Source organism: Rosa chinensis, chromosome 5 (assembly GCF_002994745.2).
Source record: "Rosa chinensis cultivar Old Blush chromosome 5, RchiOBHm-V2, whole genome shotgun sequence".
Taxonomy (NCBI): Eukaryota; Viridiplantae; Streptophyta; class Magnoliopsida; order Rosales; family Rosaceae; genus Rosa; species Rosa chinensis.
In genome coordinates, this window is record NC_037092.1 from 23,151,483 (window position 1) to 23,171,110 (window position 19,628).

The window sequence follows — 19,628 nt, forward strand, 5'->3', positions numbered from 1 at the left end:
TTGAAAGCTAGAAGGATAACTAGACCTATGACTCTTGGCTAAAGAACTGGTTTCACAATGTAGACTAGAATCACTTATTCCCAAAAAAAAGGGAAGGCATGGACTTCTTCATGACACCAAAGGATGGGTGGTCCAAACGGCGATGCCACAACCACAATTCATTCATCCGATCAGAACTCAATGTCAGGGCAACAAGACCTTGTGGACTTGATGGTGCTTGTGTCGGTCCTCCGTACATGCAATCCAAGTGAAACAGTCTCTCCCTCAGATCTCTCTTACCAATTATCACCCGAGTGCATAGATCCTGAAAGATAACATACATAGGATAAAAGGTGACAGAGCATTTGTTTTGTGTGTTTAATTGAGACACAGACAAAAGAGGATGAGATAAAGAGGGTACATAGAGGACATTATAAAGAGTAATGGACGGTGTAACCTGGACTAACCCAATTCCTAAGACCGGAAAGGACTCACCATTGGCATTAGAGACATGTGTTATGGATGAGGAGGACAACGTGACGAAGAAAGACTTATCATAGGTCATATGATCAGACACACCAGAATCAATTATCCATGTATTACTACCAGTAAAGCCAGAAACATTTAAAGCGACACCAATTTTACCTTGATTCTCCTGAATTAGGGAAACATTACCCTTAGTTTGATCTTGACCCTCCACATCATAGAAATCAGGTTCTTGCCCCTACACTAGTTGGATTGCCACCTTACTTTTCTGACCATTGTTACTTCTTTTCCAACCAGAGCTATTGGAGTTGAGTCTTAGCCTTGGGGCATTGACTCTTGTAGTGGCCAATAGTTTTACAATAGTAGCAAGTCACCTGACTGTTGAACAACGAACTAAGGGACAAATATGCCATTCTTCTTCTTCAAGTAGCAACACAAACCACAAAATTTGACACGGCTAAGGAAGGAGAGGTTGACGGCAAGGTAGTGCAAACTTTAGGGTTTTAGGGCAAAAGGAACAGAGGATGAAGACAAAGGACAAACTCTTAAAGAGTACAAAGACAAATTTGCAGCGGAAACAAACGAACAGAGTCCAGACAGATCTCTGCTCTGATACCATGTTAAATAGCGACAAGCCTAGCCCGTGGTCCACCATTGTACCGATATTGTCTCAACTTAACCACCCATTAGGTGTTGGGTTTTAATCACAAAAAGGCTCAGCATAATTGGGTGAGATCCACCAACTTATAAGTTCTATTTTATTTGTCACTTTTCCAATATGAGATCTTTCCTCTTCAACACGCCCCCTCACGTGCAACCTAACTCTAGGTCTGCACATGAAATTAATTAACAATCTAATTCCCAAATTGGAAATTGGGACACAAGTCTCATATTGGAGACTTGGCCAATATAACAATCTAAGGCTCACATCGGACACTTGGTAACAATCCAATCGGAATTTTTCAATGGCAATATACGAAACCCAAATTCGGGCCCATGACAATTGGAGACGCAATTGGAAAGAGACCCGCTCTGATACCATGTTAAACAAAACAAAGGCAAAGAGGAAGTTTGGGAATTTCTAATGTATTGATCTTCTCCAAAGATGGAGTACATATACAAAGTACACACATTCCTAATAGGAAGCTAATTACACAGTGATATTCTCCCCCTTAACTACATAATATTCTCCCCCTTAACTACATAATATTCTCCTTAACTATACAATCCTAATTATACTACAATTCCTACAATTATGGAGAGTGACTCACGCCAACACTTTTGTGTGCTATGTTGGCTGAGTTTAGCATAGAGGTTTGAACAAAGTTAAGGCAGAAACAAAATCAAGGCAGAGATATACTAAAACCAAAGTAAAGGCAAGAGAAGTGCATAATGTTCGTTTCTAACAAGCAAGGAAGAGATTTTGTAAGCATGTGGAGATGAAAAAGGAAGGAAAGGGAAATAGAGGATGTGGGGAGAAAGAGGGAATAGAGATTTAAAAACACAGAAAATGAGAAAAGAGATGGACTTGATTATATAGCAGATGAGTAATGTCTTTGTTCTTTTGGGGTGACAAAGAAGTGATTACCATGGTAGGTGTGAGAAGAAAACTATGAGTGAGCAGGCTATGGTACGGGAATTTGACCTTGAAATTTCAGATTTCAAATGATGAGGAGAAGAAGAATGAGATGGAGAAGCTTTTAAAAGAGAGGTAGTAGAAAATCTATATAAAATTGCTTGAACAAGGATGATGAGGGAAACTCAGAACTAAGTAAAGATGAAACATAGAAGAAGCAAATACGAAGTAGAAGAGAGATGTCGTTGCAGAAGAGAGACTAATGAAGAAGAGAGATATGCAACGAGGTTGAGCAATCGAAAGGTGAAAGCAGATCACTGTTGTTATTCAGCACGAGGAGGAAGAGAGAGCATAGAGAGAAGATCATTCTCTGAAATTTGGAGAGAGCTGAGAGAGTTGTTAAGCAGGAGTCTAAATGAAAAGGATTTTCTTTTGAAGAGAAATGAAAAAGAGGTAGCTTGTAGAAGCAGAGAGAGTGAGAGAGTAAATGAACAGAGGGATGGGGTTGCAATTTTCCAAACAACAATCTAAGGTTAATTGGAAGGAAGTTATGGAGGAGAAGTGTTGTTGGGGCATGGTGGGGAAGTGAAACATGGTGCATCTGCCATGATGGTGCCAGAAAAGATATCAAGAGAAAAGGGAATTGAGACTGAAAAATTGAAGTGAAATATGAAAGATCTTAGTCTTGAGGACATAACAAGAATGTAAAGAAGAAAGTAAACGGAGTTGAATTGGAAATTGAACTAAGAAGAAGGATTCATACATGCTGCAATCGGTTTTAGACCCGTGGGTGTATGGAGAAATTTTGGAGAGTTTTGGAGTTCACATGATCAAGAGCTATTAGGCAGATGGCTCTGATACCATAAAGAGAAATGGAATTTGCTTGATTTAAGTGGATGATGATTACATAAAAGAACACATATTTATACTACAACTCTGAGCAAGCCTAGCTGCTATTAGACATCAAGATCACATGTGAAAGTTAACAGAGATGTCAGATGTGTAGTTCAATACGTGGTCATGCTTGGTCTTCTTAGTCTGCAATGTAGCAACAAGCTCTGTCAATTGTACTTGGGCGAGAGAGAACGAGTTGTCTCCAATATTGTCTTCTGCTACCATACTGTGTTGTTACTTGTTCTCTTGTGCAGGCTTGTAATCTTGTGCTTTTGATATGCTAATGTCTTCATCTTATCAGAACTAGCTGAAACTCCACCAAGTACAGCACGATCGAAACAAGTCGATAATTCCTCGGAATTAAACTGAAACTCATCTTCAGGCACAAAATGAAAACGCTTCATGGACAGTAATCAAATGCAGCAGTGCAAATTACAAGATATAGATTTCAATATAAACATGACAGCCTTGTCTCCTTTACTTTCTTTCCCTCCTGCCCCATTTTCCTTTGAATCAATGTATATAACACATGCATGACTATCTTATGTAGCTGTGGGAAGAAGATGACCTGAAGCTGATCCAGCTTCTCCAGCTTGATTTGGCACTGTTTGAATTGGAATATGGAGATTGGCGAGGCTCTTTGTGAGAGATTCCTGAACCCTCATTGTTACCGGATTCCTGAAGCTGCTCCAACGCTTTTACCACCTCATTCATGTTTGGCCTCAACTCGGGTTCTGTTGATAAGCATTGATTTGTAAGGTTAGCTGCTTTACGAGCTGCAGCCACAGAATACTGGCCTTTAATACGAGCATCAAAAATTTTAAGAACTCTGCGTTTGCTAGCAAAGTAAGGTCTGGCCCATTCGACTAAATTGCGTTCCCTGGTTGGCCGGCTAGTGTCAAGAACTGGTTTTCCAGTCAACAATTCGAGCATAACAACTCCAAAACCATACACGTCAGTCTTGCGGGTTAAATGACCTACAACATACAGAAAAAAATGAAAATGAAAGAATGATCAGAAGAGAGAACAGTAATATGTTTTACTGGTAAACAAAGTCAATAGCACTTCACATGGTTCATATAGTTGGAAAGTTTATAGTTTCTTAGAGAGTTGGTTGGAAATATTCAAAGAGGAGTCCTATATAATATATCCAAAAGAAAAGTGCAACAAAATTTGGCCTCGTAAACTAATACCGAAAGCTCGACATTCATTGGGGATATATAGCAGGTTTGAGAGACTAGAGAATTTAGCTTATTGTATTGAGTGATCAAATTGGACTAAACTGAAGAATGATAGATGGAAGTTTATGATAGAGGAAAAATTCTTCTGCTAGAAATAGATAAAAAGTGTCATTCAATAAACACATTTTCTTCCTTTGCCAGGATCTCTTGGTTCTTGCCAAAATCCTGCAAAATTAACACACCTGTAGCAACATACTCAGGAGCTGCATACCCGCGTGTCCCCATCACCCATGTTGAGACATGACTTTTATCACCTGCTGGTCCATCCTTAGCAAAACCAAAATCAGAGAGTTTGGCATTGTAGTTCTGTCATTTGAATGAAAAATATGAAGTGTTAGCAAGTTTACCAGAATTCTTCTAGAAGCCATAAGATTCACTAATGAAATGTTTCACTTACTGAATCCAGTAAGATATTAGAACTTTTGACGTCACGATGGATCACTTTTCCCTCACCACTGTGAATAAATGCTAGAGAGTTGGCAGCACCAAGGGCAATCTTCATACGCAGGATCCACGAGAGTGGTTGAAGGGAAGAAGCTCCTGTTCCAACAACATTTAGGCACCAAAACTATGTTACATACAGAAATATTTGATCTCATTATTAATGGCATTGCTTCATTTAAAAGGTCAAATAGCTAACGAGTGAAGGTCATTCGTGACTCACTTCCATACAGATGAGTATCCAAGCTACCACCAGCCATAAATTCATACACCAGAAGCCTGCAATCATCCTCGAAGCAATAACCCAACAATGTCACAAGATTTGGATGGCGCAGCCTTCCTAGGTAGTATATTTCTGTCTGTAGTTCAAGAGGCAGTACAAAATAAATTTCTGTGAATATAAAACATGTAACATCATTCATCTGTAACACATATTAAGTAACAGAACTTGTTCATGAAACTGAACAATGCCCTCTATGACAACTGGTAATTAACCATTTTAATCTTCACTTTCAGGAAGTGAACATCAATGTGTATTAGATTCTCAAATGTGTACCATACTCGACTAATTTGAACAGAGGCCAGTTTCAGGATACTGAAAACGAACCAGCAAGACATATTGAAATTGAATGTAAGCAAAAGAAGTATGCGTGAAACTCACCAACCATTCCTTGTGACCCTGTAAACCTTCTTGGTTAATCCTCTTCACAGCAATTAGCATGCCAGTACCGGGGCTGGCAGCTGTTGATATATTGTCATCAACCCACCCCCTAAAAACAGAACCAAAACCACCTTCACCCAGCTTATTATGAGGATGAAAGTTCCAGGTTGCTACTTTCAGTTCATTAAAGAGGAATCTTTTTAGCAAGATCCTTTCTCTCCGCGAAGTTGAAGGCACTGAGACAGATGACAGCGTTGTTATTAGAATTGATCCTAGACATGTGACAAAAATTTGCAAGAATAAAAAGAGTTTAAATAAAAAATTTATAATATCACATTGCAGATTTGCAGGAAGGCTATGTTTAAATTGGTTATACATAATTAAACAAAAAAACAAGGCCTATAAACAAAGCTCTGGAGCAGAGCTCAACATTGGCCGGCCAGCTACCGTCATACATACTGAGCTGATATGAAGTCGAAGCAATGCTTTTCTCTTGCGGTTTCTTCTTATCCACGGAATCAACAGCAGCTTGGAGTGCACTGAAATTGCGATTGATGGTCTCATTTGTCTCATTCACTGTATCTATTTCCCCAGAGAAAGGGAGGCGTTTCGCATTAAGGTACGACTTCACGCTTGAACGAAGCCCTCCACTCATGGTATCCGCCGCCAAGCAATTGTATGATTAACAACTGAAACCTAGTTAAACCCCCGAGAAGCTCAAGTATTTAGAACTAGTAGGCAACAATAGTATGATATCTCATAAGCTTGTAATGAATTCCATAAAGTTGTTAACCAAAACATAAACTTAACTAGTAAGTATTTAACCATACACTCAATTCAATCATGGAAAGTATGAAGCCATTGAAGCAAGAAAAGTACCAAGTTGACAGCTTCTGAGCACGAAAGCTGATTCCGCTCTTCAAGTAAATCCGGAGATGAAGACAACAGAGAATTGTTCATCAACTAAGGAGGTTTTCATCAAATGTGAGATGATATAACAAAATTAAAAGAAACATGGCAAATCCCTCTTCTAGAAGAATAGAAGAGATAAATTAACGCGGGTGTTTGACCAAATTAACACGCTTTTGTAAAGAATAATATTTGTAGAAGCTCAAATTAGTCACGGAGAAAGTTCTGGGAAAAAAATGTGAGGGATCAAAGTTAACACTTCGATTACGTCTGATAAAGCTAGTATAGTCCCAACCAATTCAAAACTGGGTGTTTCAATTGATTGGTTGTGATAAAGCTATGATCAAATTTGATTGGAGGGCACACATACATATTTCAAATTTAGGCACGCAGAAAACAGAACAACTCAAGCTAGTTTCTTTTACCTAACTATAGTCCGTTGGTTCATGCTTGGAGTGATAATGGTGTTGGCTGATACGCGAGGGGGAGCACATGCGCCGAATAAGCGTCGTTATTTTGGATGTCATGATTGGTTTTGGCGCTACTTCAAATGAAGAATTGAAGAAGATGATGAAGAAACAGAGCAGCGAGGGAATAGCTGAAACGTCGACTACAATTGTTGGACTTTTATGGGCCTAGGTCCAAGTTCTTTCAAGCCCATAATAGTTTTTGTGATATGTCTACTGCTGCTTTATTACAGTGCTGAGTGGTTTCATCTTGGAGGTAAAGCATCTCTGCTCTTTCCATGCAGTAAAGAAAATTGCTACAGAAAAGAGTAATCATCAAGAACATTAGACAAACCAAGAATCATTTGTTGGGGTAGTACTCGTTACAGTAATGCATTGTTTCTTAATTTTTTTCTTAATTATATTCCCTCCTTAATTTTTGCCTCAATTCCCATTTTACTTGAATGATGAAACTGCTGAAAACCGGCAATAAAGAGTTCACGAAACAGATTCCGTGGGAGGAGAAGCAGCTGTTGCTTTGGGCCTGCGATTGATTCTGCTCCGGTGATAGTTGGGATCATTGCAAGAATTTCCATGAAGATTTTGGCCAGATTCAGTTTGAGAGGTCCCAGAGGCTTCCCTGTCACCAGAGGACTGAAGGTTCTCCAATATTTCTATCACCTGATGCATATCTGGCCTAAACTTGGGGTCCACTGACAGGCATTGTCTTGCAAGTTCAAGTGCTTTGACAGCTCTAGACTTGGAGTAGTGGCCTTCCAAACGAATGTCAATAATTTGGTGAACTCTTTGTCTGAGAACCTTTTTTTCTTTTTGATGACATATTTGTGTGGGAACCTTGGTAAAAAAAAACTGAACTAAATTTTGTTCTGCCACTGGCCGGATTCTGTCAATTGCTTGTCGGCCTGACAAGATTTCGAGCAGAACAACTCCAAAACTGTACACATCGCTTCTGGGGGTCAAGTGACTCAAGTGATCTTCACATGAAAAGATGACAGAGGTTAGATAGGGTAATTGGAGCGTGCATGAAATGATCACATCATGGATGCTATAGTACTATTGGTGACGATGATATAAAGTGGCTGAAACTTACTGGCAAATAAAAAATTAAAAACAGCAAACAATCCAAGGTGCACAGTTGTGGCTATAGAGAAGCTATATGCCACGGATTTAGTAAACAGGTATGGTCAAGTTCCCTAGAGAATTTGGGAGTTTGAGGATCATGGTAAGTCATTGTTCTGGGTAGACAAAGTTACGTCGCATACAAAGATATTATACTAAATAAATCTGATGCATAGGTAATTTGAATTACGATATATGTACCTATTTGAAAATGATGAAATAAACCTCATGAATAGGTCGTTTGAAATCATCCTTTGAAATCAGATGCAACTTTGTGAAAGGTCTCCGCCCAAAGAAAAAAAATGACAAATGAATTCACTAGCTTTTATATATAGGCATAAACATACCAAAAATTCATCATTATATCATAATAATGAGATTAAAGTAAACACCTAAAATTAAGTACCGATTAAAACCTAAAGTGAAGGTAATACCAACAATAACGTCAATCAAACTCCATATTATTTGCTAGATGATTTTGACTATTAATCCTATTTAAAAGGTGAATGGGGAATTTAATAGTAGCAGCTTTAGTAATTCTTAACAACATTGGGTTTTAATATTTATCATATTTAATATGTTTTTTTATTTTGAATAAACCTAATTAATAGGTTTGGGTGTATATTAAAACACTCTTATGGATGGGTTTATTCTAAAAGGGGTGTGTGAATTTGGGTGTAGAATCAAGTTCCCCTTAAATATATAATTGGACAGTTCAAAGGTTCCAGTAAATTGAATGGGGTCTTCATTTAATATTGCTAAGAGGCTCTTATATATGCTTTGTCTAAATGTTACTCAGTTTGTAGGGTTGTGATAGAAGATTACCCTCACCTGCAAATATATACTCAGGAGCTCTATAAGGCCCGCCATTGTGCTCAATATATTCATACCAAGGAAGTTCATCTATATCCAAGAGTGAAGAGACGGGTCCTATAACCTTCAGGCCCTTCCTGGGCTAAACCATAACCATATATTTTGACGTTATAGTTCTGTTATTTCAAAATGAAGATATGATGTGAGCAAATGTAACATAACTCTTCTGGGAGTTAAAAAATTCAATAGCAGAATGTTTCACATACTGAATCAAGAAGGATCTTAGATGTCTCAAAGTCCACATATATGCATTTTGCCTCATCACTATGATGAAATGCTAGAGCCTTAGCAGCACCGAGTGCAATCTTCATGCGCAGGTTCCATGACAGTATTTGAAAGCAAGAAGAAAACCCTGTTGCAAAAATGAAAAAAAAAAAATGCCCCTAAGGAGCTCCTTATGAAATTGATTCAATTAAAGGTCATATGGTAAAAAAAATTAGGGAAGTTGGTAGCTCACTTCTAAAAATATGATTTTCCAAACTGCCTTTAGGCACAAATTCATACACCAGAAGCCGCTTGTCATCCTTCTGGCAGTAACCAATAAGTTTTACAAGATTTGGGTGACTCAGCTGTCCAAGGCAGTTAACTTCTTCCTATAAATCAAGAGGCTCCCCATCAATGAACTATATATTTCCGGAAAAACAATATCTATTTGGAAACAATTGAGGAATATCCATTAAGATAGATTCTATCAAGGTTTAGGCCTTTTCAACGTTGATCATCAATTCCTTGAGGAGCTCTTTGAAACGTGAATGCGACTTAGATTCTCAACTGCTTGATTGTGCAGTACTCAACTAGCTGAAGCAGCGCTAAGTAATAAAAGTGCGTTTGAGCAAGAATAGAAGTGATACTCACCATCCATTCCTTGTGACTCTGCAGGGTGCCTTGTAGTTGTTGGTTAAGCCTCTTTATTGCAACGGCCATGCCGGTACCGGGCTTGGTAGCTGTGAACGATTGCTCATCGATCCACCCCTTAAAGAAAGAACAAATACGTCCTTCACCCAGCATATTCTCAGGACGAAAGTTCCTGGTGGCTGTTTTCAGTTCATTATAGTGGAAGCTCTTCAAGTTGAAGGACTGCAATCTCTCCCCCTCAGATAAAGGCACCGACACAGATGGTATGTTGCTATTCAAATTCACACCTAGACATGTAATGTAAATTCCAGATAACTTGTATTAATTGGCAATGCCTAAAATGGAGTGCATAGTCAACCCTCATAATATGACAGAGTTTTAGAGAAAGAATTCTATAGTATCCATTACCGTAACACAGTATTGCAATACTATTTTTAGTTTGCACGAAGCAGAATAACGAAGTTGATATACCGTCTATGGTGTAGTGGCAGTAACAATTAAAGGGTGCAATGAAAACCGACTTTTCATTAAAAATCTGAATTAAAGATGATAATGGATAAAACTATAAAAGGCTGCGGTTTAATTAGAAAAGCTCATAAATTTTTTATATCCCGCCATGTATCAAAGGAGAAAGAAGCTAACTTCAGCAGCTAAGAACTTTTAACATACAGTACAACTGAAAATATTGAAGTGCCAAAGAACCTTGGGGAGGGGGGCTCTCAGCTCTGGTTCTAGTCCTGTATGAAGCCATGCTCTGCAGGTCGACAAATACAATCCATTAAAGTTCTGCTGGAAAGTTCAAAGACTCACATACAGAATAGTGATATACTGAAAACTCTTTAATGAAGATCAATTGGAGAACAACACTTCCGTCAGCAGACCAGTAGCCAAGTTGGAATATCATAAGAAGATTCTTTATGAAGAATTTAGGGATAATACAGGTATACAAAGTTACTAACACTGATTCAGTGCTCTACTACAAAAATCAAGGACAGCTGGAATATGTGGCATAAACATGCATATAAAACACATAAATTAGAGTTTGATTTAATTTGAGTACCTTGGCAGAGTTCAACATTGGGAAGCAAGGAATGTTACCGTCACAGATACCGAGCCCATATGTAGCTGAATCCATTGTTGTCTCCTGACTGTCCTCAACTGGATGTGGAGGTGGATCTAGGGGAGCTGTGACATTGTTGTTGATGTTCTCATTTTCCAACAATGGGTCCAAGGCCAAAGTGAGGCGTTGCGCTAAAAGGTACCCCTTCACGCTTGTCCTAATCCCTCCACTCATAGTCTCAGTTGCTGGAAAACAATATCGTTAACAACTGAAACCAGTCCATCACAAAATGTTTGCTAAAAACAATATGATCAGAAAATGAACTAGTTACCAAGTAGGCAATAGCAGTATCAGAAGCTTGTAATAAAGGCTACATAGAGCTGTTAATAAAAAAAAAAACTAAAAGTGCAGGCTATATATATCAGGATTCATTTACTTCGCAAATCAATTATAATACATGAAACCATTAATTTGACCCGGTGTTTCCATCTATTTAACCGGGACATGCATGTACAACAAAAGAAGAAAATTACCAAGTAACTACTTCAGAATACAACACTGAGTACTGAAGCTCCGGTACTTCAATAAGGGACAGTAACCTGGAAATGAAGAGAACAAAAAAATCTATTATTAGGGAAATTAAACCAAGGATGAGAAGATTATATAATAAAACGTACTAGAAAGCTACCAAGCCCAGCTTAGAAATCTGTAAATATGCACAGTACAAACTTACAAGGCTGATGAATGAACACAAGTCTTACAAGCCTAGTCCCACATTCCTATTCATCTTTGTAAGTTACAAAGATGAATAGGAATGTGGGACATTTCATAACTTTGGAACCAGATCGAAAACAGAGACAGAAAGCTCTTGGAAAGCGGAGAAGAAAGAGGTCCAGACGTCAACCAAAGAATGATTTGTTTTTTTTCCATTCCAAAAACAATATTAATATTCATAAATACAAGCTGTACAAGCAGTCAAGCACGACCAATTCTTCAATGTGTGACGTCTGATGACAATTTGCATCAATTAGTAAGACAATTCTGCTGGTATAAAAAGAAATGAAAAATCGTCCAAATAGTGTCTGTATTTTTTTGAACTATTAACTTTCATATCTATACTTGTTGAATATGATTTTCATTATTTTTCTCATTACAAGTATACAGTTATATAGCAGCCTAATTGTTGCAGTTACACAAAGAGAATAAATAGTAATTACAGCAAATCAGAAACTGATATGCATTTACAACAAATATACGACTAATCAAAACTGATGCTAGATTGTAGACACTGCACTATTCTCTCTAACACACCCTCCTTCAAACTGGGCGGTTCTGGATGCACAAGTTTGGTATGGAGGAGAAGATGACGATGCTTATGAAGTGGTTTTATGAGAAGATCAACAGGTTGATCCACCGAAGGGACATAGTTAACACGATGACTACCAAGTGCTACTTTTTCATGGACAAAGTGATAATCTAACTCAATATGTTTTGTACAGGCATGGAAAATTGGGTTAGATGCCATGTAGGTTGCACTGAGGTTGTCACAGTGAAGCAGGATAGGAAACTGAATATGAGCACCAAGTTCATATAATAAGAAGCCTAACCAGGTGGTTTCGACACTGGAATGAGTAAGAGAGCGATATTCAGATTCCGCACTAGAACGCGCAATGGTAGGCTGCTTTTTGGAGCACCATGAGATTAAGTTGCTGCCAAGATAGATGAGGTAGCCAGAGGTGGAACGACATGAGTCCGGACAGCCAGCCCAATCTGCATCCGAGTAGGCCAAGAGATGAACAGGTTGTCGTTGAGGATTGAAAGACAAACCATGAACCAGTGTTCCTTTGATGTAACGAAGGATACGTTTGGCAGGGATAAGATGTGGAACACGGGGCTTGCTCATAAATTGAATACAGAATTGACTGCAAAGGCTATGTCAGGGCGAGTAATGGTGAGATATTGTAAGAAGCCAACCATCTCGCGGAACATAGTGGGATTGTTAAGTAAAACCCCATCATTGGTGCGGAGAAGAGACTTGGTAAACATATGTGTGCTGATGGGTTTGTTAAGTAACAGATCATGCTTGACTAGGATGTCATGGGCATACTTGACTTGATTCACGTGAATTCCATTGGAATGAGATGTGACCTGTAAACCAAGAAAATAATGCAAAGGACCAAGATCCTTGACATCAAACCCACGACTAAGGTATCAATGAAGTGCTGTAGAATCCGATCATTACTGCCCGTAACCACAATATCATCAACATATAGTAAGAAATATATGATATGCGAGCCATGTTGATAGATGAACAAAGAAGAATCAGCCTTACTAATACGGAAACCAACTGATAATATAAACGAGCTCATGCGGTGAAACCAGGCGCGAGGAGCTTGTTTGAGGCCATATAGTGCCTTATAGAGCTTGCAAACATGAGAGGGATGAGAGGGATCAACAAACCCAGGTGGCTGTGACATGTACACATCTTATTGGAGATAGCCATGGAGGAATGCATTCTTCATATCAAGCTGATGAAGAGGCCAACTCCGAGATACAGCAAGACACAGAACTGTGCGAATAGTTGCTGGCTTGATGACAGGGCTGTACGTTTCACTGTAATCGATTCCTTGCTGCTAATGGAATCCTTTGGCAACAAGTCATGCCTTGTACCGTTCCACTGAGCCATCGGATTTACACTTGATGCGAAATACCCATTTGCAACCGACAACATGTTGTGAAGGGGAGTGGGAAACCAGAGTCCATGTATTGTTCTTGAGCAAGGCATTAATCCCATCGGTCATTACAACATGCCATACCTCATGTTTAGAAGCCTGAGTATAACATGTAGGTTCAGCTGATTCAATAACAGTGAGAAGAGCTCGAGGAATGGGGCACATAATTACGTCATTAGTTCAAATTTTGGGCTGTGTGATGCCATCATGGAGCCGAGTTGTCATGGGGTGAGTGGAGGAAGTGACCAGTGAAGCCGCAGAAGGTTGGGAAGCGGCTGGAGTAGGGGCGGGAGATGCTGGAGAAGACTCTTGAGGTGGAGACAACACCGGAAAGGTCTGTGATGGAGCTGCTGCTGACAGCGGAAGGGTATAGGATGGAGCAGCTGCTGATGTGGTCACAACAATGAATGGGGATGAACTAGGTGGAACGGGCTGTGGACTGTAGCGGCGGAGCTGAAGTCGCAGGGAGCGATAGATTGAGAATGACCTCTGGAGGTTGAGACAAGGCTGTGCGCCTAAACTTTGGGATTGAATTTGGAGCGGTTGTGGTCTATGGAGATGCGGTGGTCAGAGATTGATGATCAGGAGCCACGATGATAGGTAGAGGAGGCAATGATATCGTGGACGAGTTGGGTGAAGGTAGAGGAGAACAGATGTCTTGATCTGCGCGAGAAGGAAGGGCAGATTGCTCAATTTGGTGATCAGTAAGGCTTGGGCTAGGCAGGATGGCCTGTGGAGGTGCAATGTTAACTCGGTTGGAGAGAAGAGTGAACTCGAAGTGATCTGAAGATGAATTAGTGTGTACCTACAAGTTTTTGTAGGGAAAATTAGTTTTGTTAAATAAAACATGACGCGAGACAGAGACACGACCGGTGTTTGGATCGAGACAACGATAACCTTTGTGGTGGGGACTATAACCAAGGAAGACATATTCGACACTACAACTAGACAATTTGTTGGGAACATTTGCACCTAGGTAAGGAAAGCATGAGCAACCAAAAACACAAAGAGAGGAATAAGAAGAAGGATAACCATAGAGATGTGTGTGAGGAGCATCCCAATTTAGAGTAAGAGTGGGAAGAAGGTTAATGAGATATACAGATGTGAGAATAGCCTCAACCCAAATATTTTAAGGAGCACCCGAGGTGAGAAGTAGAGTGCGAACAATAGTGGCAATATGTCGATGTTTTCTTTCAGCAAGCCCATTTTGTTGTGGTGTACGTATAGACAAGAAAATCGTTGTTGGATGCCTGAAGTGTCATAAAACTGGGAGAAGGCATTGATTACATATTCTGTACCATTGTCACTTTGGAGGTATTGTACAAAACTGTGGAAAATATTGCGAATCATGCCAACCAATTTTTGAAAATGAGTAAGGACCTCATTTTTCCAGTGCATAAGATAAACCCATGTATAATGAGAGTATTCATTTGTGAAAAGAACATAATATTTGAAACCAGTTACAGACAAGGTAGGAGACATCCATACGTAACTATGAATTATGGAAAATAGAGAAGAAGCAAAAATATTTTTGGATGGAAAAGATAATTGGTGGGACTTGCTAAGTGAGCAATTATTACAAAAGGAATTAGAAGAAAGTGTGGAGCGAAGAGTAGATCCTTAATGAGCTAAAACGAAAGAGGATAGATGACTTAAGCGATTGTGCCAAAGAGACGAGTAAATAGAGGAGAGTGCATGAGGGATTGTGGACTTGGAAGATAAGCAAAGCGGATAGAGATCATCTTTGCATGGGCCTTGAAACAACAAACGACCAGTACGTAAACAATAGATTTGATAGAAATCTGAAGCAAATAGGAAGAAAACAAGATTGTCCTTGGTGAAACGAGCAACAGAGAGAAGATTTTGACGAATTGACATAATGCGAAAGACATTTTGTAAAGAAAAATTAGAAGAACCTAATGAAAAAGGGAGGTTACTAGTATGGGAAATGGGCATAGAGTCCCTATTACCCATATATATATATATATATTTATATATTATGAGGCCCACCATAAGATTGTGGATTGTTGACAGGCATAGCTGTCATATGATGCGTTGCTCCAGTGTCAAGATACCAATTTGGATCACTAGAAAGGTGGGCACCAGCAAAAAGAGAGGTAGGATGAAAGCTAAACTTGTGAGGACATTGGTGCAGCCCATGTTGTGAAGAGTGGTTGGCAAGGGGTAACGGAGGGTGATCCTATGAGCAGGGTTTGTCAGAAGATCCGTAATACTGGCACTACTCTTAATACATGGCAGCGTGATACTTTTCAGTTTCGTCAAGTTGAAATGCGGGCAGTTAGGGCAAGGTTGAATGAATTGTTGGAGGCACCTTTTGACTCTGCTATGAACCAGGAAAAGCAAGAGTTGAATATTCGTCTTGAGGAGCTATTGACATAAGAAGAGACCATATGCAGTCAACAATCAAAAGAAATGTGGTTGAAGTAGGGTGATAGAAATACTGCATATTTCCACCGGCGAGCATCTAATCGGAGGCAACATAACACTATTAAAGGGTTGTTTGATGCCAATGGAAGTAGTGTAACGGAGGCTAACCAAATTGAGAAGGATGTGAGTAATTATTATCGCAAAATGTTTTCAATAGAGGGTCCAAATGAAGTGGCCATGAACATGATTCTAGGCACAGTGACTCCTAGAGTAATGAATGAAATGAACTAGGAACTGTTACCTGTGTATACTGATGATGAGATTAGAGCAGCTGCTTTCCAAATGCATCCATCTAAGCGGAATGTCTCCATTTTTCTTCCAAAAGTATTGGAGCACGGTTGGAAGTGATGTTTGCAGTGCGGTGCGCTCATTTTTAACCTCTGGCACTCTTATTCACGAGGTTAATTTTACTCATATAACTTTGATTCAGAAAGTACAAGAGGCTAAGAATATGATAGATCTACAGCCTATAGCTTTATGTAATATTCTTTATCATATTTGCTCGAAAGTGTTGGCAAATAGGCTGAAAGGTTTGTTGGGGAAGGTGATTTCTCCGTTGTAGAGTGCTTTTGTCCCGAGACGGTTAATTTCATATAACACATTGGTGGCAACAGAGGTAGCTCATTTCTTACATACTAAGATAAGGAAGGCATCAAAACATTTTTCCTTGAAGTTGGACTTTAGTAAGGCTTATGACTGACTTGAATGAAGTTTCCTCAAAAATATGCTTATGAAGTTGGGTTTTGCTCAGGCATGGGTGGAGTTGATCATGACAAGCATCAAAATAGTGAGTTATTCTTTTCTATTAAATGGGATATTTGAGGTTATGTGAAGCCAACTAGGGGCATCAGGCAAGGGGATCCATTATCACCATATTTGTTCATTTTGTGTGGAGAGGGTCTGTGTTCGTTGATTGAACATTTTGTGCGTCAGCAGTAGTTGCAAGGTATTCAAATTAATTCTCATGCATCAGTTTTACATCATCTACTTTTTGCGGATGATAGTTTTGTTTTTGGAACTGCGACCTAGAAAGAATGCCAACAGTTTCGAAATATATTGTACAAGTATGAAATTGCTTCAGGGCAGCGTGTAAATTTGCAAAATAGCGAAGTGGCTTTTAGTTGGGGAATGGATATGAATAGACAGGAATTTCTAGCTAGTATGTTGGGAACGAAGCATGTGGAGAAACACGACAGATATTTGGGTCTACCCACACATGTAGGCAGGAAAAAATCAGCTGTCTTTAGTTATTTGAAAGAAAAGCTTACGAATAAGGTAGTGAGCTGGAGAGCTAAGTTGTTAAATGGTGTGGGCAAGGAGATATTAATCAAAGCAGTGGGGCAATCTGTTCCAATGTATATGATGAACTATTATAACCTACCAATAGGGTTATGTGATGACTTGCATAAGTTATGTGTGGGGTTTTGGTGGGGAGACTCGGAGGACAAGAATAAAATCCGTTGGAGATCTTGGGAGGGATTGTGTATCTCAAAGTAGGATGGTGGTATGGCTTTTAAAAACCTGCACGGGTTTAATTTAGCGATGCTTGCCAAACAGAGTTGGAGATTGCTATAAACTCCAGATTCTCTTATAGCAAGATTGTGCAAGATTGCTACAAACACCTTCTTTCTCTTGGCGTAGTATATGGGAAGCATGCCAAGTACTTCTTTGAGGGCTAAGATGGCAAGTTGGTGATGGATCTCAGATAGAAATATTTGAAGCATAACTGGATCCCAGATGTATACCCTCACTGCCCATCTTCTCCACCCTCTCGAGATGCCCCTAGATTTGTGGCGAAGCTTATTGATCCTGTTACTCAAACTTGGGATTTAAATATCATTCAGAGGCATTTCAATCAAGGTGACATTGAGTTTATACTCAACATACCGCTAAGTTAGTCTATAAGTGGGGACAGACAAGTGTGGCATTTAAACAAAAAAAGGCTTCTTTACAACTAATAGTGCATACTATATAGCAAAAGATTTGGCACTTGGCTTGGTTCTTGCTCCTAAACCCCCTATAGACGCCTTAAGGGTGGTGTGGAAGGCAATTTGGAGTGCTACAGTACTCAGTAAGGTGGTTTGCACGCATGGAGATTGGTAAGCAATATCTTACCTACTCGGGTTAGCCTTAGTACTAAAGGCTATAATGGTGCTTTGGATTATAGTTTATGTGCTCATAATTATGAAGATAGTTTGCATTTGTTCATTAATTGCCTACATGCATGTGAGGTGTGGAGTAGAGCTGGTGTTAGTTGGTAGGGATCGGCCATTGCTTCTATTCAAGAGTGGTTTCTGGCCATAGTACCGACACTATCTAAAGAAGAGCTAAACAAGGCTTTGATGTTGCTTTGGGGAATATGGAAGAATAGTAATGCCCAAGTGTAGGAACAAAAAGGAAAACACGCGTTTGAAACCTTATTGTTAATTGTTGGATGGTATGAAGAGTTTAAGAAGTATAATGCTAGCCCTCATAGACAAAGCCAGCAACCTGCACGTTGGAAGGCTCCATCAATAGGTCAGTATAAAATGAATTGCGATGGAGCGTATCAAGCATCTTCCAGATGAGGTGGAATGGGTTGTTTTCTACGTAATGATGTGGGTAGTTTCATAGCTGGATAGATGAAACCATATGCTCTACTCACATCACCATTTCATGCCGAGCTGCTGGCACTTTGAGATGGCATTCTACTAGCCCGGTCTTTGCACCATGAAGAGGTAATTTTTTTTGAAAGTGATTGCTCACTTTTGGTTCAAGCTATTAACTCTCCTTCTCAAGATTTGTCGACTATGAATTTGTTGATCAAGGAGGTTAGGCAATTATTGCAAGGCCATTCGGGTTTTAGTGTTACTCATGTTCAACAAGAAGCTAATGTAGTTACCATAAGTTAGCTTCCCATGCTTTAAGAGATAGTGACAGTTAAGTATGGTTTATACTAGCTCCCGACATTATAAGGGATGTCATTCGAAACAATGTAATTGTTATCTGATTTAATGAAACTACTTTTCAAAAAAAAAAAAAAAGACAAATTCTAGTTAAGTTACCAAATAGGCCCTTAGCTCTTATACTGTATATTTGTTTTCCTCTAAAAATGATAGTAGCAAGCACCTAGATTAGGGTTTCTTCCTAGAACGTGCCTCAACGCACGACTCCTTTGGTTTTCTCTTCGTGCCTCTTCTATTTCTTGTCCAGCAGCTCCCTCGCTAAGGCAGGCCATGGTCTTGTCGCGGTGAGGTCAGTGTAACCAGGCGGGGAGTACGTTTTTCTCACTCATCTGATGAGGCTTTTAGGTTGGACATTGTTGTGGTCAAATGCTTGGTTCGTTTCAGATCCGTTTGGATTCGTTTTGGGGAGGAGTTCATGCGCTCGGGGCTGCTAGCTTGGATTTCAAGGGGAGGTGGAGAGACTGTGTGTTCTATCAGGACGGGATTCCATAGGGAGTGAGTTTGGCTGCTCGGATCTTCATGGATCCTAGGATCCGGTTTTGGCGTGTATGTAGCTTTCTTCAACGTGGGCGGCAATGGTGCTTCATTGGCGGGTCGGTGTCAGACTGGGTCAATGGCGGCAGATATACGGCTGCGTTGGTGCGGGTTTCTAGGGTCTGTCATCTTCATCGAAGCATTGGCTTGGGATTCTAGTGGTGGACTCAGTGTGTTCGGCTCCTAGTGTTGGGCCATGTCTTTGGGCTAGTCTACTGGTTTTGTTGGGCCTAGTGGGCTGTTTGCTTGTTTAGCCCTAGTTTGTTTGTTTGTTTTTTTTTTTTTTTCAATAATTCCCTTTTTTGGGAGGTAGTGGGCTCTGACCTAGTCTAAGCATTTTTTTATGTTAGTTTTTTCAAGTTGTTAGTTAGGTGACGAACCTTGATTACTTTCAACTTGATCGGGTTT

General features: G+C 39.7%; 2 protein-coding genes across 7 annotated transcripts; both read right to left on the minus strand.

Annotated features, from left to right (window-relative positions):
* Positions 1-1,747: 1,747 nt before the first annotated feature.
* On the minus strand, positions 1,748-6,596 carry LOC112166476 (receptor-like cytoplasmic kinase 176). 3 transcript variants are annotated; one of them, XM_024303332.2, is made up of 7 exons: positions 6,158-6,596; positions 5,738-5,974; positions 5,279-5,514; positions 4,841-4,976; positions 4,574-4,716; positions 4,359-4,482; positions 1,748-3,912 (listed from the first exon to the last, which is right to left on the minus strand). In XM_024303332.2, exons 2-7 carry the CDS (start codon positions 5,931-5,933, stop codon positions 3,473-3,475), a joined length of 1,275 nt encoding a protein of 424 aa, XP_024159100.1. In that variant the 5' UTR covers positions 5,934-5,974; positions 6,158-6,596; the 3' UTR covers positions 1,748-3,472. The 3 variants fall into 3 exon arrangements, with proteins under 3 accessions (XP_024159100.1, XP_024159098.1, XP_024159102.1); XM_024303330.2 differs by having other exon boundaries at positions 5,726-5,974; XM_024303334.2 differs by lacking the exon at positions 6,158-6,596 and having other exon boundaries at positions 5,734-5,871.
* Positions 6,597-6,919: 323 nt separating this feature from the next.
* On the minus strand, positions 6,920-11,504 carry LOC112166477 (receptor-like cytoplasmic kinase 176). Of its 4 annotated transcripts, none has more exons than XM_040519615.1 (10): positions 11,362-11,504; positions 11,095-11,160; positions 10,893-10,960; positions 10,562-10,806; positions 10,204-10,255; positions 9,502-9,788; positions 9,104-9,239; positions 8,853-8,998; positions 8,605-8,728; positions 6,920-7,628 (listed from the first exon to the last, which is right to left on the minus strand). In XM_040519615.1, the coding sequence occupies exons 4-10, from the start codon at positions 10,793-10,795 to the stop codon at positions 7,132-7,134; spliced, it is 1,476 nt and encodes a 491-aa protein (XP_040375549.1). In that variant the 5' UTR covers positions 10,796-10,806; positions 10,893-10,960; positions 11,095-11,160; positions 11,362-11,504; the 3' UTR covers positions 6,920-7,131. The 4 variants fall into 4 exon arrangements, with proteins under 4 accessions (XP_040375549.1, XP_040375548.1, XP_040375547.1 ...); XM_040519614.1 differs by lacking the exon at positions 10,893-10,960 and adding an exon at positions 11,295-11,324 and having other exon boundaries at positions 11,364-11,409; XM_040519613.1 differs by lacking the exon at positions 10,893-10,960.
* Between the last annotated feature and the right edge of the window lie 8,124 nt (positions 11,505-19,628).

Excerpts from the sequence above, each read along its gene's own strand:
- LOC112166477 (XM_040519613.1), bottom strand. The coding sequence starts at position 10,795 with ATGAGTGGAGGGATTAGGACAAGCGTGAAGGGGTACCTTTTAGCGCAA. Across the intron at positions 9,240-9,501 it reads AGAGTCACAAGGAATGGATG|GAAGAAGTTAACTGCCTTGG; the intron begins GTGAGTATCACT and ends CTTGATTTATAG. Across the intron at positions 8,729-8,852 it reads CTAAGATCCTTCTTGATTCA|CCCAGGAAGGGCCTGAAGGT; the intron begins GTATGTGAAACA and ends GTTATGGTTTAG.
- LOC112166476 (XM_024303330.2), bottom strand. The coding sequence starts at position 5,933 with ATGAGTGGAGGGCTTCGTTCAAGCGTGAAGTCGTACCTTAATGCGAAA. Across the intron at positions 5,515-5,725 it reads TCAGCTCAGTATGTATGACG|TGCCTTCAACTTCGCGGAGA; the intron begins GTAGCTGGCCGG and ends CATCTGTCTCAG. Across the intron at positions 4,717-4,840 it reads GGATACTCATCTGTATGGAA|GAGCTTCTTCCCTTCAACCA; the intron begins GTGAGTCACGAA and ends TTGTTGGAACAG.